This window comes from Heterocephalus glaber, unplaced genomic scaffold, assembly GCF_053883595.1.
Source record: "Heterocephalus glaber isolate CG9 unplaced genomic scaffold, H.glaber_assembly_v1.0 deba00001555, whole genome shotgun sequence".
In the NCBI taxonomy this organism is placed as follows: Eukaryota; Metazoa; Chordata; class Mammalia; order Rodentia; family Bathyergidae; genus Heterocephalus; species Heterocephalus glaber.
In genome coordinates this window covers 11,361,859-11,388,455 of record NW_028258346.1, presented here as the reverse complement: position 1 = coordinate 11,388,455, position 26,597 = coordinate 11,361,859, and the positions used below count along the sequence as shown (strand labels likewise).

The following is a 26,597-nucleotide window of genomic DNA, read 5'->3' as shown; positions in this document are numbered from 1 at the left end:
ATACAAACAATCCAAGAGAAAATTTGTCAAAGTGAAATAGTCATGTCTCAGAAATGGAAACAGATGACAAGTTAACATGATGAAAAACTGTGCAACTCAATTAGTAATGAAAAATACAAAACAAAATTTTATATCCATCAGAGTGGCAGAAGTAAAGAAAGATAATGTATACAATTGTGAACTTTTAAGTTGGTAAAACAATTATGAAAAATCATATGGTACAATGTTATGCAATGAAGTTCTGCTTCATTATCTAGAAAGTATATCACATAGAAATATATTTGAAAATGTAAACCAACAGGTATATAATATTGCTTATAATCACGCTCCTTATAATGGCAAAAAGGGAACATAACTTAAATCTCTATAGAAAGGCAATTAATTAAAATATTTATATTTAACTGCAATAAGGAAGCAATTTTTAAAATTTATGATATGTAAAATGCATGATTTGATATTTTTTACTTATGTTATATTTGAATTTGGTCAAAGCAAATTCAATGATTTTGTTAACGTTGATATAAAGATATTTTAAAGATAAGAAATAAGCATATACAACAATTATTTTTGTTAGCTGAAAACAGCCAGGATATAAAATCTTCTTTACAATTTTTAAATAAATGAACAGATATTTATTACCATTAGTACTTGGTATTATTAAAGAGATATTTTTGTATATTCTCTGGAAATGTTGGTAATCTCAGATATTTATTTTCCTTATCATATGATAAATAATATGTTATAAATTATTCTTTGCTCAAGGCATGATTGTATATTGGAAAGTATTTATGTAATTTCTTTCTGTGCTGATTTTTAATTACTGTGTTTTAATAATATTTTAAATACTAAATTGAATAATTGCAATTTAACTAAATTCAGATTTTTGCATAAGTGCATAAATAATGTATAAGTACATGCACATATTTTAGTAAGATATAATGCTCTATTATATATCCTGTCATAGCGTGCCTCTCCAAGTTTGTGCTCCCAGTTTTGCCAACATATTTTAATATATTTGAGGGATTCTGTTTCCAAATAATATCCTAAAATAAATCTATACCATTAAATCTAGTCATCTTGATTCAAATTTCGCTCTAACTTTTTTCAAGTTTTATTACTTCATGGAAATAGCACACCTTTTCCATGTTAACTTTATAAAAACATATGCAAATGTGTGGAAAACCACTCTCCACCTACATGTACTTTTTATAATGTCTTCTTAAAGTAGATTTGCATTAATCATGCTTCAAATAAGATATTCTATAAATAGAAGCATGTCATTCATTGAAATTGTAATCTGGAAGGTACAATGCAGCAAATAAAGACCCTATAATGATATAACGGTTAAAATTCAGAAATACTCTGATGCATCATTCCAATGAAATCCGTGCATTTGGAATTCTTTTCTGCTGTTGCTTGCTTTTCTGTGTTTATCACATAATATAATATATTCAAGGTATTTACTTCCATTTATTACCAGGTTATCCAGATAAATTTTGAAGAATTTGATCTTGAGATTGGCTATGATACCTTGACAATTGGTGATGGCGGTGAAGTTGGAGACCCTCGGACAGTGCTCCAAGTGTGAGTTCTTCATGTTTGATTTTTGTTTTAGCCTATCAGACACTGATTGTTTTACTCTCATTTTTTTACATTGATTCTTCCCACTACTATAAACAGAAGAAGCATAGCATCTTATTTATTATCACCAACTCACACATAATCAATTTATTAGTTTATTTTCAGTGAAGCTTGAGGCACTTTATTTTATTAGCTGTGGGCTTCTATAACTACACTAATCCTGGTGGCTTATAACTATAACTGTAATACACTAAACCTGGTGGCTTATAAACCACAGACATTTATTTCTTATGGTTTGAGACTCCGAGAAATCTATGACAAAAGTGCCTCCAGACTTGAAATCAAGGAGAGGATTGCCCTCATCTACTCTGATACTTCTCAAAATAGAGTCTGTTTGCATCATCAATGGATCACAATTTCTTAACAGCCTTTAAAATGTAGATTTTTGAACTTATACTAATTAGCCTGACTAAATCAGAATCTCTGCTGTTGATATCCAACAATGTACATTTGACCACACTCACCAGATGGTCCTTATGTACACCAAAATGCTATAACTGATGTTTAGAATATATTTTTAGTATAAACGATTCCTAGGGGTAATCCTGTTATCATGTGTGTATTTATTATCATGGATATTGACCAATTTTCTCTATATATATTGATTTTCATATATATGTAGCATGAAAGCTGATTTTCCTTTTTTTCATTTTTGCTCCTTTTTTAAATTTAAATTTTAATTTTTATTTTTACAAGGAGATCTCTTTAAGTATTGTTAGTCCAGATTCCAACAATAAAGTCAAAGATAACCTGATGGTTACACGAAATACATTCTAGATCTCAATATTACTGCCTCTTAGTTCTTATCTTCTGGCAAAAAAAATTAAGAAACAAACACAAAACCTTTCTCTTTTCGCTTGTCTTCAGGCACCTTGACCTTAACTTCAACTTCTTTCCTCCCTCTAAATATGGATATCATTGGTCAATACAATTGGTTGTCTATTTATGGCCTATTGCAGGTCCATTTTGTGCTAAGGTAGGGACAAGAAGACTGATATTTTCCCTACTCTGTTTGTTTAGACATATTGCTACAATTTTGTTTACTTTAACAATTTCCTTCCCAATAATCATCAGCATTTTATCAACATCTTGAGCCTTTTATTACTACGTTGGGATAATTGGCTAGGAACAATTTATAATTCCTCGAAAATATCCTTAATTTTATATCATATAGCCTAGAGTTCATCATACTAAATAGGAGTGTAATGGAAATCGGCAGCTGTGGAGCCAATGATCAAATAGAACTGGTTTTTGTTTTGTTGTTTTGTTTTATTTTTGCCTGTCAAGTACAGTATTTTAGAGAACTAAATTTACATATAAAAATTTGAACCTGTGATTGCTTTTGACTAAAGGGTGACTTGAGGCCTAAATACTCATACGACATAAAATTACTTGAGCCATTTTCTGTCCTCGGAGAGGACATAGGATTCCTGTAGCCGCTAATTCTTATGACTTTACACTTGAGCTTCTGGGATTGTTTGCACTATCTGATGATAAATTTCTATCATCATTTAAGCATGTGGCACCTAATACAACACAAAACTTACGTTGCTTTATCTTTAAATATGTTTAAAAGAAAAGTATGTCTGAGAAAGAAAAGTATGTCTGTTCTTATATCTGATACTTCATAAAAATTGAAGTTTCTTGGAAATTAAAATGTAGCATTTTGGTAATTGATCATTACACATTTGACCCATCATATGCACTTTAAAAATTTCAAAACATGTAACTGGGTGTGGTGAAGTGCACCTATAATTGCAATACACTGGAAGGCTGAGGCAGGAGGAACTCAACAAGTTTCACCCCATCATAGACAACTTAGTGATTTAGCAAGACCCTGTCTCAAAATAAAATATGAAAAAAGGCTAGGGACGTAGCTCAGTGAAAAGTCCCTGGGTTCAATCCCTGATTCCATACACACCACACGCACACACATAAACACACACACATACCCACACACCAAACACCCCCCCTTTAATGGGACATATTTGCTCTTTTTCTACTTAAGAGGAAAGACTGAATTTATAGATTTAAATTTTTCAAAACATTGCCTGGAAAAGGAAGACTGCCTAGCCAATTAACTAAAATATATTTCCCACTCCATTTTTTTTCAACTATCTGCCACAAAAAAAAGCTTAGTCTCTCAATTTAGGATTAAGTATTAAAGTTCATTTTGCACAATTAGCATCCCAGATCATAGATAGCATGTCCCCCTTTAGCCACAACTTCTTGTTATTTTAAAAAAGGACCTTTGATTCAATTAATATCATATAATTAGAGGTACAAAGATTAAAAAGGCACACATCTTTATAGGATTCTAACATGACTCAGAAGGAAAATGTTAAAATTATCTTAAATACTCAACCTTTAGAACTGGTACAATGTAGGAGCCCATTTATTGTATTAAGCAGAGGTCTATACAATCGCTGATATTTTAAAAACAATCACGATGTGTTTGAACCACATATTTTACTCTATTTCAATGTTACAAAAGTTTTGAAGACAATAGTCTAACACCATTTGGTGTTCTTTTGGCAAAGCAAATTTTTTTATTAATCACTTAGAAATATTATTGTTGAAAATAATATCAAGTGCCTATATGTATTTATCCACACTATCATATTTTTCCAGGGAATACATATGTCCAGTGGAGTATTAAAAATTTTAAAAATTAAAGCTTCATTCTGTGGCCATTATCTTTGAGATACTTCATTCAGTAGATTTAAATTGGCCCCTTACTGAGAGTGAGGGAGAGCTGGGAGAACAAAAGGAAAACAATCCAATATATTAAAATGATCATAAGACTGTGAGTGAGGTCAGCATTCCTGGATACAGACGAGTGAATATAGATCCAAAGCTTATTATGAACACACACATAAATATATACATAGATAATGTGTGTATATGTGTATATATATATAATGTTTTTGTGAAACTCAAAGCATAAAGGCAAAGGTCTCTACTATGTACTTTTAAATAGTGAGAGGGAAACTTGTAGCTATTTAAATATGGCTGTTAACTATCTAAAAAGTATTCACTTCCTTAATGAAAAAAAAATTTTCTTTGTAAATGAACTAATGCTTTGCTTTCTTCATATCTACTCACAGAATTTTGGACTCCTTCTCCCTGGACCTCAATTGCTCCCTAAAATCTCCTTTGCATTAGTGCTTTTGTACCAAGTACCGATACTGCTCCTGCCCCCTGTTTCCTTTAATATTAAGATACAAGTGGGGTGAATCCTAAGTCCTGTACTGAGCGAATGAAATCAAGTAGCAGAGGGAACCGAAAGCACCAGATAATTAGGTGAAAGGAAGCGCCCTGCAGCTGATTTTTAAAAGAAAGTGAGTCTGATATTAACTAGCCAGTATAAGGTTAGAACAGTAACTGATATGATAATAGAAAGTACCCGAAGAGTCAAATAAAGAAAGTATATCTTATAAAGTGTAGCTTTTTTTTTCTGCTGATGTTATGGGAATGACAGAAAGTAGTGTTATACTTTTCCTGTTCTCACGTTATTGTTGTCATATTGGCCTTAGTTTGTGTGCCCCTTGTACTTCATCACATGTTATATTTTTCTTACTCTGAGAAGTTATATTTATTATAAAAAGCCTTTGTGATAATGAACTGAATTTGTATCCAACAAATAAGCTAATCTAACTTTGAGTGGACCTGAAGTATATATCTTAAGTTGAACTTTTTCCAGTATAGGCAAACCCATGACATTCACAGGGACCCCAAGCAAGAATTCAAATAAAAAAGACATTGTTTAATGTATAAATATTACAGTGATGTGCCGAGATAAAAATTTAAATACTGTAGGTTTCATCCTCCTACCCCAACAAACCATTGTTCTAACGACCTTCTTTGCTGGGATAGTGACTAGGGTAGGCTCTGGAAGTGGTGCTGTGCGATTTGGCCCAGGAAGGCAGGTGCCTGGCAGGAAGCCAGTAGACTCAGATCAATGGAAGACCCTCTCTTTTCGGGACAAGAATCAGGGAAGAGGCCCATCTTGTCCCGGCCTGAGATCAGCATTATAAATATGGCAGGATACATTTTCCAGAGCACTTAAAACACCTGTTGATGGCAATGTATTTTAAAATTTTTTATAGCAGCAAAAACTAGTTTCCTTTTTCCTCTATGAACACTTTGCATTTTTTGAATTAAGTTTATTGGTATGTTTTAGATATATATAATGATGATATTCATCATAGGGAATTTGTACCTGTACATGATATTTCTTGGTTCTTCTGTTTTTTCCCATTCCCCTCTCTGCCATTCAACCCTCTTCCTCTCCTTAGTTACAAAAGTTTTGTTTTCATTTTGTGTTTTTAAAATTTGATTAATATGCCAGAAATTTAATTTGGGACATCAAAATCATTTTTAAAATAAATTCATTTAAACTGGATGTGGTGCTGTGTGCCCAGAATCCCACCTAATTGGGAGGCTAAGGCAGGGGTTTGCTTGAACATGGGGGTTCAAGGACAGCCTAGATTATATGACAAGACTCTGTATCATAAAAATAAATTAAAAAGTAAGAAAACATACTCAACTTAGAAAGTATTTACAACAGCAAGATATCTCATAGTATTTGAAATTCTTTCTCAAGATATGACATTAGCCTACAGTTACTTTATAAATTTTACTTAATAAACAGGGTGCAACACTCTGATATATATTGAACAGGATGAAATTCTGTCCTATTCCCTTTAGATCAAGGATTTAGTTGGAAATATGTAGTGTTTTTGTTTTGTTTTGGCCTTTCTTTTAATTTGTAGATTCTCAAAAGTAAAGTACTCATTCATGTCCATAAAAAGTAGTCCATAACATTATTATATGTCCATCATCCACAATACTATGCTAAAAGGAATTATGAAACATTTTAAGTAATTGTTAGTGAAATTTTTTTCTCTGTGAAGTGCAAAGAAGGACTCATGACGTTAGGGAAAGTATTATGATTGAACATCATATATAATGCTAAGTTCTCCATATTGGCTTATCAACTAAAAATTTCTAAAATAATGGAAATTTAAGTTCACAATGTATACCTTTCTTGCTGCTTCTGTTATGTGTTTTGCCATATCTACGACTCATCTATTTTCATTTTCCTTCTCCTCTCCTCTCTTCCCCTTCTCTTTCTTCTCCCCTCCCCCATAACTTCTCTGTTCATTTTGATTCTCATAAGGTGAGTTGAAAGGTTTATTTATTCCCAGTTATAAATATATTTCTAGCAACATCCTGGTGGTATAATGATGAATGTCAGTACAGATCAGAATATGAACCTGACTATTTGATAACAATCCAGTTAATGGATTTGAACCATCACACTATTATCATGTAAAGGCTGTCAAACGAACTTTCACTTTTTCACAGATTGTTTTCAATGTGCTAGTTTCATATATTCGTATATATTTATCTGATAGAGAAAATGGATGCAATTTGCTTGAAAGATCTAGCAATGAGGATAATACATTTGCTAGCATTGTGATCATTTCCAACCTTCATGTCATCTACATGGAAAGGGGAGCGGTGTTCATTATTTTTTTCTTTCTTCAGTTTTTATATTTTATTAGACCATGTTTGCAGTTCATAATGATTGCATTCCTGCTGTGGAGTTGGTGCACGTGCATAACACATTTTTATTCTTTTTTCATCCTCTTCCCCTCCACTCCCTCCCCTATCCCTACCTTTTGATCTCCTTCCCATTTGCGACAGATCTATCTCCCCACTTCCTACTCTATCTTTTATTTTGCCATTTATTTATAATTTTATTTTGCCTTTTTCACATAAGATAAACTATGGGATATTTAAATTTGTGGGTCTGATTTATTTCACTTAACATTATGGTCTCAAGGTGCTTCCATTTTCCTACAAATGACTCAAGTGTATCTATCTTTATGGCAGAGTAATACTCCATTGTGCATAAATAAATGCCACATTTCCTTTATGAATTCATCTGTTGATGAACATATAGCCTACATCCAAGATTTATGAGATTTATGATTTAGTATGCTGTAGATATGGTTATGCACTTTCTCTTTTATGTGACAGCAGACTTAAACAGAAATGCATTCTACTAGGCATGTGATGATCCTTCCATTTCCCCCCTTTTCCTGCTCGTTTTATTATTGGATTCATAGTAATGAATGCTGTAGAGATTAATAAAGTAAAAACATGCAAAAAAACAAAACCCTTCTATTCTTAATACAGCTCTAGAAATTGTGTGAATATGCACTGATATTCACTGACATTTTATTTTAGCAAACATCTTGAAAATGGGGTGGAGGGAATGTTGTTTTAGTTATCCCAAAATGTTTCTATATGATTTCTTCTGGTACAGTTTTCAATTGATACAAGGTAAAATCTCATTCTCAGACACATACCGGTAAAAACTTACAGAATTCTTCCCTGATGATCCCATTTTTAAACACACAGACACATAATTCTATTAATATAACTTTTAGTATAAATATTTTACTTTTAATAACTGTCTAACTAGCTTTCTGAAAAGAATAGTTTTGTTTTCATTAGACTTATGAATAAATTATTATTTACTCTCAGTATAATTGCTATAAGATAATTGATCAATATATTTTGACAAGCTTTTTGTCAAAGACATCTTTATTTTAAACTACTGAACAATTTTCTTTTAAAATTTAGGCTACATTTCTTATAGTATTATACTAATATACATGATATTTTCCTTGAGCAAAATCTACCTCCAATGAATTATACCTTCCCATCTTTATTCTTTACTACACTAACTACCCAAGCCACCATGAGCTTTGAAAGAAGAATATATACTGGAGTTAATGATAAGATAAAATTTTGGGATTAATGGCTACAGTTACCATCTTGGATTTACTAAAATATTTATTCTGAACCTTGAGTTAAAACTAGGAGGTGTTACCATGAATTGTAATGGGAGAGGAGAAGCTATTCTTCTCCAAGGAACACTCCCTGAGATAGGTGACCAGAAAGGGAATCTTTACAAACATTAGCACAGACATATCAAGAGCCTCAGAACTTTGTAGGTCTACGGAGGATTTTGACACTCACTGATTCCAACCCCAGGAGAACAATGAAACTGAAAACATCAGTTATAACATGGACAAGACTTCACAAGGAGTCATCCTACTGACCTCCCATTGCACAATTAGAAATATGTGCTCTTGGACCCCGGGATTACTTTAAACTGCAACATGAAAATAATTTCTGTGACATTTTGATTTCTCACGATAAGTTACAAAATATAGGAATAGTTATCCTTTATGAGTCTTTCAACATGACTACTGTTGTTTGTCTATTTTGAAAACACTGATGTTTTCTCTGAGAGAAGGCAATTTACTTCAGTTGCTTTATATATGTTGTGTATTCATTTATATATGCACTGAATTAAGAAACAAAGTTTAAAACTCTTTCATTGTTTTTTCTGTCAATAATTTTTGTATTGTGATATCCATTTTAAAAATGGTTATGAAAGAAGAATGTAGGACTAAATATACAAAGAGTATCTAAATAAGCTGACTTTTATCCCATAAATACTAAGTTTTATAAACAAGGATTTTGAAGTGCCGAGTATATAAAATGAAGTATCCATAAGTAAATACAAGGATATATATTGTGAAATCATGGTTACTAGATTCAATTTTCAAAAAACAAATCTTCATGACAAATAATCTATTTGTAAAGTTCACAAGAATCATGGTAAAAACTCTCATATGCATTATTCCTTTGCATTAGTCAATAAATAAAACATTCTGAAGCCCATGTCCATGAATAAAGTTAAAGTCACAATTACATTTAGCCAAAAATGTTACCATTTGTATAGCATTATCATTCTCTAGTACTCTAAATGTTTTGATCTTAAAACTATATATTACTCTTACAGTTATCCACTTTCTCAAATGATACTGAATACTAATGTTCAAGGTTAGTGTTGTTGTTGGTAAAATATTTTCCCAACAATTATCATCTTTAGTGAATTTTACATACTCCAAAATGAATTTACACATCACTTTTGATAGCATGATATCAGAAGAGGGAATATAACATATATTTCTATAAAAGGCTAAAGTTACATGTGTGTATAAAAATAAGACATTGAGCCTTTTAAACAAATTTACAAGATCTTGTATTTTACTTGAGATTCTATATCAGTTTTTTGAGGAAATTTTCTGAATGCATATATTTAGAGCTTTTTTGCTTTTATTCAAGTGTGCAAGGGCAAATTAGGAAGATTAGAATGCATTAAGAATGCACAGTGAGAGTCCTCAACCTGTAAATAATCACATACTATGATATTTTTTATCTGAAAATAGTAAGTTCCAAAACATATAATAAAACATATTAAAGCTAGTTGAAGCCTCAATTGAGAGAGTTATGAGAATGAACTAAGCCTTCTACGTGGCCCCAAAAATTCTCTTTATTGTCATAAATGGGGATTGAATTAACAGTTGACTACAGCAGGAAGATTGTACATTTAAATCTAAATCAAGGCCTTTGAGAGGAAAACAGGAGGACCCAGCCCTGAAGGTCTCAAGCAAAGAGCAGTGTTTTAAATGAGATATCCAGTGCAGACAAATTGATTTAAAAATACAATTATCTGCCAATGCAGTGAACCCTTTCCATGAAATATACAGAAGAATGAAACATTTTTTGTGTTGAGTAAGGATTAAATCAGATAGTGATGGGCATCTTAGACAATCTGATGAGATTTAAAAAAATAAAGAAATCTTATCCTTTTATATAGCCAGGCATACAAAAATCCATTACATACATGTTAGGTTTCCTTACCAAAAGGAAAATTAAAATTTCACTGTATTTGAGAGGCAGAAAGTTGTATCATGGAGCCATTTTCCTGGCCTTAAACTCCCACAGAAATGGGAGACAGAATCTCCTCAAGGAAATAATTTAGCTTGCTTGTATTAGTTGTCTTTTATGAATTGATAAAATAACATTCTATGGGTTTCAGCCCGTTAAAACCATTCAGAAGTAAATGGAATATAAGATGATTCATAAAAGGTAATAATTAAAATTTCCCAGGAAACAATTTCCAGTATTCACTTCACACATACTGTTAGCATGCTTAGTATAGTTTAGCTGATGCACATTTTGTAGTCTGAAGCTCTCATGCCCATTTCATAAGGAGCTTACTTTACTTTCTGACATGGCCACCGAGCTTTAATTTTCATTGTTCCTCAAGAAGTTGCACTGTCTCTCTACTGTAGTTTGTAAGACTATTACCTGTAACTCACAAAAATTCCAGTCCTACATTCAAAATGCACAAAGTTTAATAGAAGGAAGTTTCAAATGACAGTGTATAATATATGCCATGTGATCAAAAAATATACTGAATATTTAAATTTTTAAAAATTTATTATCTTAAAAGACCCCTTGCCATTAATCTTCTTCAAAATACTCCTCTTTGCTTGGAACATACTTATCTCATCATTCTTGCTACTTACTGAAGCAGTTCTTAAACTCTCCTACAATGACTATCTTTACAAGTTGTGATAAAAAATTTGATGAACGTTGCTGCCAAGTGCCATCCACACTCATAAAAAATTGTGTTGGGTTCCCACCCATTTTATTTAATAGTTCTGACACCTTGCAACATCTGACTTTTGCCCAAAGTCAAAATGATCACGAAAGATAAAGGAGTTCAATTGATTCAGGGCATGAAGGCAGTATTACAGGAAATAGTACTGGAGATTAAATATGAAATATTATATCTCCCAACCTATTAACTGTATGATACACCAAGTTCTTGTTCTCTAGCAATCAAAGAATGAGTCCTAGGAGCAATGGAGGTTGAGAGTAGGAAGATATTTATTGATAAAAAAGCTCCTGAAGAGCAAGCAGGGAACCCGAGTGGGTAGCCCAGGGACCCCCACTTTTACAGAGGAGTTTTATAGGGTGAGACCCATTTGTGTACAATGTGGGCCACAGCCATGAACATCCAATAAGGTCACAAGTATAGTCACTTAGGTAATGACGGACCAATTGGGAAACAAGTCATGTAACACCCATGGATGGAAAGATCAAAGATTCTCCTAGGAAATAGTGGATCCAGAGGTCTCTGGTCACCCAACAGGTTGGTTGATGTCTGTCTAGACTTCATTAGGGCCATTGTTTATTCTTTAAGGAAGTATGAAGGTCTGGTCATCTTGTCTTTATCTTGAGGCCTGGTTTTCAGCCATTGTGTCTCCGGTGTAGCTGTGGTATGTTTCACCTTTGTCCTGACTCTCAAGAACCTAGCCCTATCTGACAGCCTATAATATTTCTATCTAGCTCATCTAGCTATAATAATGGCTATGCAGCATAAATAAAGATGCTAGCAAAGAAGACTCCCAGAACTGCTTCAGAAAGTGGCAAGAATGATGATATATGTTTGAAGCAAGGGAGAGAATTTTGAGGGTGATTAAATGGCAATATGTATTTTACTGTAATTAATATTTTTAAATTTAATCTTCACTGTATGTTTCAATTGCACCTTGCACATACTGATAGACAATGTATATGGGTATGTGTGTTTTATGATAATTTTTATAGGAAGAAAATTAATATAAAGTTTCATAATATCTTATAGTATCTTGATATCTTAACAATGTTCCTCAATATCTTGTATAGTATCATAGTTAATTCATATTTTACTAAGTTTCATTGGGACAAATTTGAATAAATGAATCCACTAGACATTTGTTGACATAGTCCATAGTCACATGGCTGATGCAGTTTTGTGATGTCATCTTTATAGGTCTGGTGGCTGACTAGAAAGTAAGGCATTTGGGGGCCATGGTCACTTCCAGGATGCAGTCATCAGTGTGAACCTCTCCTGCTTTAAGTATAATATATCCAGGAGACAGTTTTTAAATACTTTCTTAGGGTGCCCTTTTTAGTATGAAACTGAACTTTATGCTTTCTCTGCTGATATAGTGTTCCAAGTATATCTGTGGTCTTAGCAATAAAGTAGGCAAATGCTCAGTAATTTCTCTTTTAGAAGACTACCTTTTTAGCCTGAAATGAGAACCCTCTATTAATATGGACATTTACTCCACAGTGAATCAGTTTTCTCCCTTCTTTGCATTCTTGACAGACTTTTCTTCCATAGGTCTTATTTACTCATTTTCCTTCATCCTTTCTGTGAACCCTGGCTTCATTTCAAATATGTGACTACAACATTATTAATGACAGAGGAGGCATGAAGTAATTTCCCTTCTTATGTTATAAAATTGTACATTACTGAATGAGAGATTATTAGTGCATAAATTCAGTTATGTGACATAAAAACCATGCAGCAAACTATTTTAAATAAAACTGTGAACAATAAATAAATATGACACAAGTGGTCTCTCAATTAGGCGGTGGGTATTAAGGTTCATATTTTCACCATCTGTCTTATAAAAGGTTGCATTATATTATTTGTGATTTCATTTGTTTCTGTCATACTAGTTGAATATTTTTCATAATATTTCTAACAAAGTTCTACTACATTTTAAAGGAAAAATTGAGATAAATTGTCGGTGCTAAAAAATACTTGAAGATTCTTAGACATAACCTTTCCTTTTTAGTTCAAAGGAAGTGTAGGGCTCTCTGTTGGTCTAAATCTTGCCTCAGGGATATGAAAGATCCAACCTAGTTAAACATATAAAATGATATTTTTAAAATGATAGACCTTGATCACTAAATTATGCAATTTGTTTCTTACATCAACACAGACCTGTAAGTTTTTCTGACAGTGTATTTTTTTTCTAGCAAAGAGAGTACTGAGAAACACATCCGCCTGGTAATTTGCACACAGAGAGTGTGTTAATAACCCACCTCTTCCTTGTTTGTCCCTCTCTTTGTAGGCTAACTGGCAGCTTTGTACCGGACTTGATAGTGAGCATGAGTAGCCAAATGTGGCTGCACCTTCAGACAGATGAAAGTGTTGGATCTGTTGGCTTCAAGGTTAACTACAAAGGTAATGATGACTTGCTGCCGCGAGGAACGTTATCTTAATACCACCAGAGAATACTTTTAAATTCAAGTTTAATTGCATATACAAAGTCAAAAACATTTTTTAGAGCACAAGTGAGAATATATTATAATAAAAATCATTTCATTTTTTTTTACTATAGATAATGATCCAATTTATTTTTACATAAAGAGTTTTTCCTTTAAAATATGTCTATTTTGTATCCCTCATCCCTTTCCCGTCTGTTAGGCTGTCCTTGTGCTCTTTTGGCTCTGTGCTGCTAGTCTTCCCCAGCATATATCATGCAATTTTGTGTTCCTTAAATAATGCAGCTGGCCAAAGTCTCCAAAGTATTAAATACTTAAATGTAACAGTAATGAAATTAAATAACCAAATATTCCACAGTACCAATTTTTATCTAATACATCATCGCTGCTATCAGATCAAATACACAGTCTCCTGTTGTCTATTAATGCCTTTGTAAATCATAGAACACAAAATTATAAAATTCCTACTACTCATCCCAATGTTGGTTCAGGTACAGATTAATGATTAATTACATGTGAAAAATAAAATGTTTTATTCTAGGTCTAGTTTTATTTTAGCTTAATTTATGAGATATATTGTGAAATGCTGCATATCTTTGACACATATCAAACCCTGATTAAAGTCAGTATATATAAACAATATACCTATTAGAAATGCAGATTTGCAATTATATAACTGTTAATAAATTCAATTAAAACTTTTGCTTTAAGAAAAGAAAATGTAAAACAGGCCATCAAAATGTTGAGTGGCTTGAATTTATTATTTCCATCATGACAAAATTCATTGTTCTCTATCTTATCAGTTAAACAATGCCTGTGAAAAACTCGTCCTTGCATAATAATAATTTTTAATCTGAGTTTCCTTTTTCAACCACTGCCATGCTTTTGCATCTGGACACATTGAAATGAATTCATGATGTTGTCAGGGAGACCGGGCACATTTGTTCTGTATTTTTTAACTTGTGACTAAATTTGGTACTATATTAATTTGAATAGTTCAGATAATCTTTATAACTGTCAGTTTTTTAAAAAGATTAATCTGATTAATCTAATTGTATTTGTTAATATATTGTTCCTACGTTTAAAATCCACATCTACTCCCAGTAAATAAAACTAGATTACCACATGCAAGAAAGGTGAATTTATGTTCAAACTACTGGATAATTTTCTTTTTGCTTTTATTTTCCCCAGCAAAAGGACTAATGAATCTGGCATCATTACATTCTTTTTTCTTTTCATTTTGTATGTGTTACCTGTCAGAAAATCTATAGTCATTTAAATCTTAGAAACTATATTAATTGTTGTTGATGTTGCTTCAACAAAAATGTACAGTTAATAAGACTCATGGTCAGGATATAACAGCAGGGGAGCTGTCTTGATATTTACACAGCTCTCTGTTCTGTTGCAGTACCAGAACTGGAAGTACATTGTAAAGTAGGACAATTTACCATTATTTTATTGTCTTTCTGCTTAGTTATCAGCAAAAGTAATTAAAAAATTTCATGGATCTACAATGTGCCATGTACTACATGAACTGTCGAATAACGGTAGAACATGTGGATTATCTTTTGGTCTCTTTCCCAAGATGATCATAAAATAGTAATAAAAAATAAATTACATTCAACTATTCATACATAAGTATCACAAGATGAGATATTTGAAACCAACCTATGAGATTCTAAATGAATAATTCCCTTGTTTTTCTCTTTCCCTTTCATCTTGTGTGTTCCATTGTAAAATAGACATTACTAATGGTGATCATTCAGTATCACACATGTGTTCATATTATACTCTTCCTTAAAATGCTTAATTTTCTATTGCCTCAAGGCGAAGTCCAAAAACCCCATAGATTTGTTGTCTATCTTTCTCTATCTTTATTTTAGTTTTTGTCCAAACTCTAATTCAAGTTATCCGTAATTCTCTAAACTCAGCAAGTTGTTACACACTTTTTCTTCTTGGAATATTAAGTGAATTCTTCCTGGATCACTATTCCAATTTTAATTCATCTTCAAAGACAAAATTAAAATGTCCCTTCTGTAATATCTTCCTTAACTCTTTACCCATCAGAGTTGACCACTTCTGTTTCATAAACTCTGCACTCAAGTATGTCTTGTCATTGTATTTCTGGAGCAGCACCCTGTGCTGTGTCATCATAATTATTTATTCTGCTAAGCAGAACAAATTATTTGTTCTATGTAAACAAGGTAATATAAGATAATATATATGTTGTCAGGACTTTTGTTTACCATATATATATATATATATATATATATATATGGGTTGTTTTTTTTTTACTCTGAGAAAATATGTATTTTATTGTATAGTTTGTCTCTAAAATTTTTTAAAATTTTAAATGGAATGACTAAACTATATAATGTAGACTTTGTTTCTTATTATGTGTTTTTGATTAATGTTTTTCTAATTACCTAAGATGGAGCTTTTGAAACTTGTCTTTAAAGAAAATAAGATATCAAATACTGTACATGAAATTGCTTACAAAACTAAAATAGGAAGAAATGGTTAGAAACAGAGAGAATGGGAGTTGGGAAGAAGACTAGATTTTCAGTTAGGAAGACTACTTCTCATTCCCTTTAAAAGTACCAAAAACCCTAGGAATATAAACATAAGTTGAAAATTATTATTTTAGGACAATACTACTCACTGAGAGGCAAACATTCAATTGTGAATGTAAAATAATATATAATTGCCTGGTTGCTATTAATAGTAGAACTTCAGGTTTACTCTTTGAAACTATCCATGCTTTTTTTTCCCCTGCCTATCTTGAACAGTATCTGCCTTGAAATGTGCGAAGACAGCCAAATGTTTCAAATCAAGAAAATAGCCTCGTATTTTAAATATGATTTTATTCAATTAGGATTTATCATGTGCATGGCAGAGTACTGATTACTATGTACTATAGAAGAAATGAATAAAACGCAACCAGATACTGCAGAAGTTACTATTTTTAACTTGTTAAAATCAATAACACCCACCTTGAGTATAAAAAGACATAACTATCCTGATTCTCAGGAGACTTATGTGTTTGCTAAACTTTTGGTCCAAGATACGACAATAGATGTTCCTGTTGAAAAGGAGAATAACCTTACTGCTCATTTCCCCTGAAGACATTAGTTTTGTTTCCTTGTTTCTTATTGCCATCCCTTGAAATGCGTATTATTCAGAAGTGAAGTGAAAAGGAAGAGAGTTCTTCTCAGTGGACACATTAGTATTCATTAACACTGCATCACTTTTTGGATATATTTTCATTTTCATCTTAGAAAGACTACAGAACATTAAAGGGATAATTAACAATTACTTACAGCCTCATATATTCCAATCTTTGTGCCTACATTTACTCATTAAATCTCATTAGAACTGCAAGAGGTAAGGATTATTATTCACTTTTGGAGATGAGAAAGCTAGGATGTAAGCCCTATGATGATAGATTGTTTAGTCAGCTTTGTTTATGGTCGCCTTCTCAGAATGCCTAACATTCCTAGTGCAATGCTTAATGTATACTAATCATACAATAAATGTGTGGAATATGGAAAAGAATGAATAAAAGTCCTAGCTGATTTATTAATGTGAGTAGTAGATCAGTAACTTTCAGCAAAGCATAGATACAACTCTGCTGACTCCACTTTTTTTCAATATGCAGTAATACATCCTAGGTCCTAGGTGACTTCAAGGGATTTTAAGAAGAAACTGGTGATAAATCCATGTGAAGACCATAAAGCACTGAAGGACTAATTAAATTATTCAGCTCCCATTGTCTCATCAACAGAGGCACATGCATCCACAGACACATAAATGAATACACGGAAACATAATATGACAAAGCCTGATCCATAACAGGGATCTGTGTCTGTAATTTTTATTTCTATAGTTACTCAATATTATTTAATTGAAAACTCATGGCAGAAATATATAAAAACACATCTCCAGCCTTTATAGTGTTGTAAGGTTATATCAGCTCCTCCTTTTAGAAATTAGATGTTACAATTGTTTAGTTAACTTTCTGCTGTACTTTTGCACATATGACAGCATGTACCCATAACAATAATTTTAATATCTAACACCTATTGAGTGATAACTAGCTCCATGTGCTCTTGTAAGCACATGTAGAGTCTCATTGAATTACTGCAATGACTCTGTGAGGTAGGAAATAATATTATCACTACTGATCAGATGAAATTGAAGCACATCAGATTAGGAAATTTAAGATCACATGGACAGGATGTGGTAAAACTCTAAATTCTGTATTTTTAAACTGCAGCCTTTAAAATATTTTATTTTTTTCCATGGATCTTAGTAGAATTCTCAATTTATTTATATATTTAAAATTTGAAATAGCTGTCAACTAAAATACATGTCCAAACTTTAAAATTTGATGATGCCATCTGGTTTTATGGAATGACCTACAATTTTAAAATGGAACATTTTCATGAAACATGATTATTTTCCTTAAATATTTAGAGTCATTAATTTTAATGCTGTGTTGTGAACTCAGAGTCCTTGTGCTTCATTGTAGAGCTGAGGAATAGCAATTCCACTGTTTGCCAAATTTAAGTCTTCTAGTAAATAGGGCATATGCTAGAGATAAAAAAGCGCTAATAAAAAATTCAAAATTAATTATACACAAGTATTAGACTGAAAATTGGGTTTAAATAAAATTAAAATCCTTTAAAACGTTCATTAACTGATAAGAGATTTTCTGTACATCAAAGAGTGTTTTTGGAGGTTTATTGGAATATTTTACAAACAATTTCTGATAATATTTTATAGAATTACTTGAAATGTAAAAATGACTTACAAACTATCAGGTATGTAGATTTTACATTATGTTTATAGCAGTACACAGATTTCTTCCCTCCTTTCCTTTTTTCCCTGTTTTCTCTCTTCCTCAATCTTTTTTCTTCTCTGTCCTTTCCATCCTTCTGTCTGCTGTATTATTTTTATACAAGATAATTTTCTACATATTCCACTACAAGGGCCAGAGATTTAGCTCAGTGGTTCCGGCGCCTGCCTCACAAGCTCAAGGTCCCAAGTTCGAACCCTGGTACAAAAAAAAAAAAATAAGCATGCATATTCCACTACAGCTGTATTTTTATAAATATATCATGACTGTCTTTCCAGTCAATAATGTGGATCATTGTTGCTTTTCTAAATTAGCATACAATAGTTCACAGGATAGACATGCCATAATCAACGTAAGTAAATAATCATTCAATTCATTGCTTTTATTACAATATTAAATATTGAAATAAACATTCTTATACAATGATTTTCCCCCATTTTATATGGAAAATCAGATTCTGAAAATAGTAGGGATAAATAGGTAATATATTCTGAATAATTATTTCTTAAATTTTGTTTGAATTCTTCCCTGAAGTGCAGAGAGTAACTGTTTCTTACCACTGAACAGAAGTTACCAGTCATATAGATGATTTCCAATCTGATGAATATTAAATTCTACATTATTTTATCTAATAGCTACAGTACTATTGGTCTATTTTCAATGACTGTAGCCCCTATGTTTGTACTGTCCTTGATATTTTTGCTGAATTTTCTGTGGAAGTCATTTGTGGTTACTATTGATCTGGTTTTCCTCTAATTCCAGATAACAGAGAATTATAGATCCTGTACTGTTGAAATGTGGCCATGTGACCACAAAATGTCCATGAAAGTGACCAGAGCCACTCCCAAAGCAGTACATTAATTTCTGGTGTTTTTCTCTTTCAAAATGAAGCCATGTTGTCCAGGTGTTGTTGTTGCCAATTGATGATGCTTTCCCTTTACGCCTGAGGGCCCGAAAACTTGGAAAAGAGCATCCCTTAACATATGCATGTTCCCTGACTATATCATCTGTGCAACGTCACCCAGACACAACTCACTCTGTTGAGAATATGCAGTTTCTGGATCAATTTGCTATCGTGAAACAGCCTGTCATGTGACTGACACACCACCTAACTTAGCCTATCCTTCCCAACCTTCTTTTGTGTAATGTTTTTATTCTTATCAAAGTTTAGGCACTTTTTGACACATGAATATTAAAAATTGATTCATACTATACATTACTTTATTTTCTGCTATATATACTATGCTATGGAATGCCATTTTTCCACACAAAGTTTTATTTAATTTTTTTTGTAAACTGCCAATTCTCAATGGCATCTGGATTTATGTATGTGTCGTGCATTCTGTAAGAATTTTGTCAGTTACAATATATTTCATATTTCCCCTCACGTTTCTCACTTTAATCTATTTAGAATTTATTTTCATATTTTGATTGGGTGTTTTCTTGTCGATGTAAAGATTATTTTGCCAATGTAATTATGATCCATATGATTTCCCAAGAGATTTCAAATGTTACTTTTATCACATAAGTTTCTTGTTCACTTGAATATTTGTAACTATTTTTTTCTTTGCTAAAACCATGCATGCTGTTCTAATTTCACTAATTTTGAGATTTTTCTGTTCAAAATAATCTTGTAGCTAAAGCTCCATTTAAGGATTTTTGTGACAGTACGTGTACATGTATCTTCCACCTGTGTTTTAAAATAATTTTGTTGAACAACATGAAAACAGTATTAGAAATTTTCATTCGAATTGTATTAAATTTACATATTGATTTGGTTTATGTTAATAGTCTGCTGTTATGTCTTCTAATCAAATCTTTTCCTGTTCCTAAATTTAAATTTTGTTTTTGAAAAATAGTTCTTTATTTTTCATAACTTTTTTCTTAAATATTTGCTTTAATTTGGCATTTTATTACATATTTATTTTTCTTTTCTATTTATATCATCATCATTATAAAATGTCAATTTTCATATGTAGGCAGTAGTCAGTTGTATTATTTAATATTTCTATTCATTTTAATTATTTTATTATTCAGTGTTAGGATGATTAGGTATAAATTTAACAAGAATTACGCACAAACCAACCAGTAATTGCCTGAAGAAGTATAGGTTGATTGTTATCAAGTGACATGTCACAAGAACAGTACATTCTGAGTTTGAATGCCTGTTTAGCATTGTCATGTGGGCTCAGCAACTTCTTTTTATTCGCTCTACCTTCTTGAGTGTGTTTGCCTGCATTGTCAAAGTCACAGTATCACTCGGTATCATGCCATGGGTCTATTGTAGCTCACCGTGACTCCCAGAATTCGATCAAATAACAGTGATGAGACCTCAGATTTCTTTCTTAATGTTCTTTTGGTAGAAATTTCTTTATTATTTGAACATTTAATTTATTGCCCAAGGTTATGTGGAAAACAAAGTTTACCAATTCTAGGGAGTTCAAACACTTTAACTTCCAGATAAAGTAACTTTCAGCATCCATAGCATATATTTAATTATATCAGTCATTAATACTACTTTTGTTATTAATAGGTTTTCTAAAATTAGGCCATATTTCCATTCCTCCAATAACACTTTCCTAAATATGATGACAAATCTTTTAATACAGTGTTGTTTACTAATATTCTTAGTAAAATATTTGAATATAAATATATTTGTGAATTTGGATTGTATTATCTTTTGTGGTAGTTTTATCAAATTTGGTTATGGATCGTTTTGATACCATCACAGCTCAAGTCAAGATATCTTTTACTGCTCTAGAATAGCTTGAATAACACATACTTTTTGGAGTAAAAAAGACCTGAGCTGTAAAACCACTTCAATGATTTTATTTAAAGGTAAATAACAATTTTTAATTTTCTCCTCTGGCTCTAAGTCTCTTCAGATCATTATTTTTTTTTAGGAAAATTTAAGACAATGACTTTTAAATATGTGGAAAGATATATTTTCTTTTAAAAACTTCTTTTAAAATAATAATAAATATGCTACCCTGACAGTTTATTTATAAATGTTTGTTAACTTGAAGTAGTAAATATTCTCTCTCTGCTTACCTATTCTTTTTTGCCTGCCTACAAGCATCCTTTCTCTTTGTTCTAGTGATTTAACTACTCTAGACTTCAGTGAGCCTTATCTCTTCCCATTTTCTATGGCTCTATAGGTTTGGGCTGAACTAATCAAAACTTCCTTTGATGCAGTTTTCAGTCCAGGATCTGGGGCAAAAGATATAAATTCTAGGTGAAAGGAAATCTCTTTTCTGAGGTTGTGAACTATAAGGGTCATTCCACGTGGTGCCTCTTTGGGTCAATTTTTGTCATCTTATGTCAATAACTTGACAACAGAGACAAAGCAGAACCAACAATCAGAAAGAAAAAATGTAGTTTTGTGTACATAATTGAAATCCCTAAATTTAGCATTTTTTGAAGAGAACACTGGACCTTGATTTGTGTGAAGCTGTAAATTTCCTATTTAAAACATGATGAGTTTAGTGTCTGTCCCCAGATAAGTCTGTTGATTAAGTGAGCACTGAATAACATATTCATTAACTCGTTCTTTCTACTAGTAGAGGAATATCTATATTATAATTGAGTGCTTTCAGATGTATTTCTTTCTTTCTTCTTTTATTCCTTTGGTACCAGGGATTGAACTGGGGACCTTGCCCTTGTGAGGCATGTGGTGGCAACACTGAAACACTGAGCTAAATCCTGGCCTATCTCTTTATTTTTAAAATGTGTTAGCCTAGAAATACAGTAAGAATGAGCCCAGGAAAAATTGTGTACTGACAGAAAAAAAGTTTCTCCATAAGATTTCTGTTGTACTCTAGAAGTAGGTTCACTTATATATAGATAATTGATTGTTGTCAAAAGGTTGAAGGAATTCAACAGATAAAGATATCTTTGTGTGTTATTTATTTATTTATTCATTTATTTATTACCAGGCATCAAATCCAGCATTGAAGCTAGTACTTGGTATCAAACATAGGGCTCTACTAGTGAGCTACGTTTCCAGCTCCCATTATTAATAGATGTGAAACAAACAGACAACTAGACAATTAGAATTACAGGTTAAAAAAGTTTCTCCCTCCCTTATGTCAAACAATATACAAAACTCAACTTGAAATGTATTATAGACTTCAATATAAGAGCTAAAACTATTAAAAAATTGAATAAATTATAGGGGAATAGTCCACTTACCTCATTTAGGAAAAAAATTTTAAGACAAAATAGCATTTTAGGTACATGTCCTTCCAAAATCGTATGTTGAAGCCTTTTTCCCCAGGATAATAGAGCATGGAGACAGGACTCTAGGGAGACAGTTAAGTTTAGAGGAGGTCACAAGAATTGGGCTTCATGAGGAGCTCTATGCCTTATAAGAAGAGACATAAGAGATTCTGTGCTTTCTCTTTCCTTCTGCCACGTGAAGACAGCAAAATGACAAAAGAACCTTTGCCAGAAACTCACTGCATGGACATGCTGGTCTCAGAAGACCCAGACTCTAGACCCTGTGAAATAAATTTCTGTTAATTAAGCAAGGTAGTCCATGGCATTTTGCAGTAGCACTAGAGTCGACTAAAACACTGTAGAAAAAACAATAAATTGTACTGCATTGAGATTAAAAGTATATAATCATCAAAAGGCACTGTTAAGATAATGAAAAGATCAGGAGAAAATGTTTGAAAAACTATATAAATAGACTGATAGCCAAAATATGTAATGAATTTTAAGTATTTAGTAATATAACAAATAAGTACTTAAAAACACTACACACCCACTGAACAAGTGGAGATTTAAAAGTACTGGTTTATTATGAAACCAAAACAACTGGAACTCACATCATCAAAAGGAAGATACAGTGGGGTAACCATTTTTTAAACACTTTACGAGTTTCTTATTCATATGGCTACCATACCAACCAGTCATTTTCCTCTTAGACATTTTCTCAAGATAAGTGAAGTCAAATGTCTATACCAAGATTTATAATGAATATGTATAACAGATTTTTTAAAAATCTCCCCAAATTGGAGGCTCCCAAATGTCCATCCATATGTGAATATTGTATCTAAACAGAATAAGTTATATATACACAATTCAATAGTACTCATCAATAAACAGAGAACTGTTAACTCATGTGAGATGAATGAAAATCAAAATCAGTAACCTGACTGAAATAAATCAGCCTTCCAAAAGAGAATGTGCTGCATGCACTTATTTATGTAACAGTCCAGAAAGCAGTAGCTGTAATTTATAGTGCCTGAAAACAGTTTATTTTCTGGGCACTGGGATTAATTAAAAGAAAATTAATTATCAAAAAACTGGAAAAAACCTTTTTTGTGGGTGATATGTTCATTATCTTGACTATGGTGCTGATTTCACCCATGTAGATGTACGTTAAGATTTATGAAACTGTACATTTAAATATGATCAATTTATTGTTTATCACACCTAAGTGAAACTGTAAACAACTTTTCATGTTAGTAGACTTCATTAGTGCTTGGATCTGAACACTATTGTAAATGGTATTATTTTAGCAATATTATTTTGAGGAAATTAAGAAACAGATTAGGAGAAGAATGTTTTGACAGTGTGTTACAACGAGGGAAGAACAATACTGCATTCAAAATTATCTAAGTAAAAAAGAACATACACTCTCAGAAATTATTTTTAAATGCTGAAGTGCTTATGCTCTGCAAAATTTAAGTTTTTATTTTTCTAACTAGGTTAAATCTATTATAAACAAATTGTGCCAAAGTTATAATAGAACTTATGAAACTGAAAATTGTACACAAGCAGCAAATAAAGGGCTGAAAATGCATTCATATTCTATTTTCCATTAAAACATTCTTAGGTTTATGCAAGGTCATACAAAATAAAAATTCATTACAGGCAACCACTCATCTCTTTATCCTGGTGGTGCAGGTCTCAGAAATACCTGCCTTGCTCTTCAGAGGAATGGATTCTTATTGGAACTGGAAACATCCTTCTTTTTTTTTTTTTTTTTTTTTTTGTTACCAGGGACCGAACTCCGGTCCTTGAGCTTGCTAGGCAGGCGATGAAACCACTGAGCTAAATCCCCGGCCCTGGAAATATCCTTCTTTGACTCCCTTTATTGTTTCACGTTTTTACTCAATGTATATTATCTTTTATACCTCTTAATCTTTTTTACCCCAAGAAGTCTTACCACTTGTAAATCCGCAAATTGAGCCCTACTATATTTCATATTAGAGTGAGTTAAAAGGTAAGTCTTCATCATATACTTGTGCAGTGGAGAAATGAATATATCTGAAAAAAGAGTTTTTTATTTGTATGTTTATTTGTCTTTTAAATTCATACTTCTAAACAGACCCAAGTGAATAGCTCTTTAAATACACCTATCTCTAAAATCTGTGAAAGAACTCTACAAGATTGATATAAAGCCATAATGGCATTTGTGTAAGAATTACTGTGTTATTAAAAGTTAATTGTTAAATTTTTAATTTTAATAAATATGCACTAAAAGAGAAACCATGAATAAATAATACATAAATATCTTCTAAGACTTTGTTAGAAATTTATTATTCCTAAACCTTTTTATGCATTCTTTAGTTTCTTAGTGCTATAAAATCAAATTAGTGAAATAAAATAATGTAAGGCATAGTTATATCAATTTATTTTTTATAAATATTTCCTATTTTCCCATATCCTGTCATTTTACTCAAATGAAATTCAATCTGAGGACATCAAAGTATTTTACCAAATATGCTTAAGTGATGCATCAATATTTTTTTAAAAGTAATTGATGATATTTGTGTAAAGACATATTTATTTGTATAGCGTGCAAATAATAAATACAATATACAAAACAATGTTTAATTATATAGAAAGTAAAACTGAAATTCTAGAAACTTAGGAAACAAATTATGTGTTATATATTAACATAATATTAGAAAGTTACATAGATTTATTTTGCTGTTTGTACAATTATTTTGGAACCTAAATTCATTTATGTAAATAACTGTTTTCCTTTAGGGTTTTCCCTGTGCATCACTGATTTAATATTTGTTGTAAGGAGAGTTTCCACATCTTTCAAAACAAGGACCTTGGCCTAAATTGTTTCTGCTTTTTCTTTGACCCTTTCTTTTGAGTTCTAGCATTCAATTTTTATTATATTTGATAAATAAAATATTGACATATTCATTGTACTGTGAAGAAATATTAAAGTAGGTTTCACTCATTGTACCTAACTGAGATATCTTTAGTGAGATGTTTTTTGAATTCTGAGATTATAATTCTCTCTTCCAGAATTTTTTCAAGATTCAATACCATATTTTCTGGTGACAGTCTGTTAGCCCTGAGCTGGAAAGTACCTATGAGTTTTCCCATTCTGTGACTTTTGAGATTTCTCTTCATTTCATATTCATTTTCTTTTTTGAAATTCTGTAGTCTGTATAAAGTGCTTTTTATGCCTAGAATCAGTTAAAAAGTCATGGTAAGATTTTGTGTGGGATTTTCGTGACAACATTTCAATCTGCCTCACAGAATAAAGAGGTCTTTTAAGCGTGACTCATCAAAAGTAATGTTTGAGTAAGATTTATTATTTTTCTTCTTCATCTTTATTAGCTTAGATGGTTATTTTCCATTGAATACATCAGGTTCCTTCACAAAACTACTGCTTCTAAAATAAACAATTTAAATTTGTTTATCCCAACCTGCTGTAAGAACTAGGCCCTTCATTTCTACATCCCCAGAATTTGAACACGTGGAGTAGAATATTAAAAGTTATGTCAATTGAAAATTATTCATTGAATTTTGATTATATGCCTGGATTCAGGGCCTTTCCTTAACAACTGCCAAAGTGTGTACAATTTAAATTTTACTGCACAACTTTTTACTTCAGCCTTTCTGCTAAACTCTATTGGACAAAACAAGTGACAGTGTCAAGCCCTGGATTAAGTGGCAGGAAAGTGGATTCTTCCCCTCAAAGTGGGGGCAAAGAGTGGATCATTTTTAAACAATAATTTAGTTTACCGTAAACGATTTTCTATTGAAAAGATTCAATTAAGCTATCAATAAAATCCATATCAAGTACACACATGCACACATACACACATATCTGTGTATC

At 31.8% G+C, this 26,597-nt stretch overlaps 1 protein-coding gene across 6 annotated transcripts in view; it reads left to right on the top strand.

The window, feature by feature from the left end:
- Positions 1-26,597, top strand: part of Csmd3 (CUB and Sushi multiple domains 3) — a 1,141,260-nt gene that overhangs the window by 575,004 nt on the left and 539,659 nt on the right. For all 6 annotated transcript variants that reach the window (XM_087190703.1, XM_087190702.1, XM_087190706.1 and 3 more), the window contains 2 exons: positions 1,481-1,584; positions 13,491-13,603. In XM_087190703.1, coding sequence (XP_087046829.1) covers positions 1,481-1,584; positions 13,491-13,603 — 217 coding nt within the window. The remainder of the gene's footprint in view (positions 1-1,480; positions 1,585-13,490; positions 13,604-26,597) is intronic.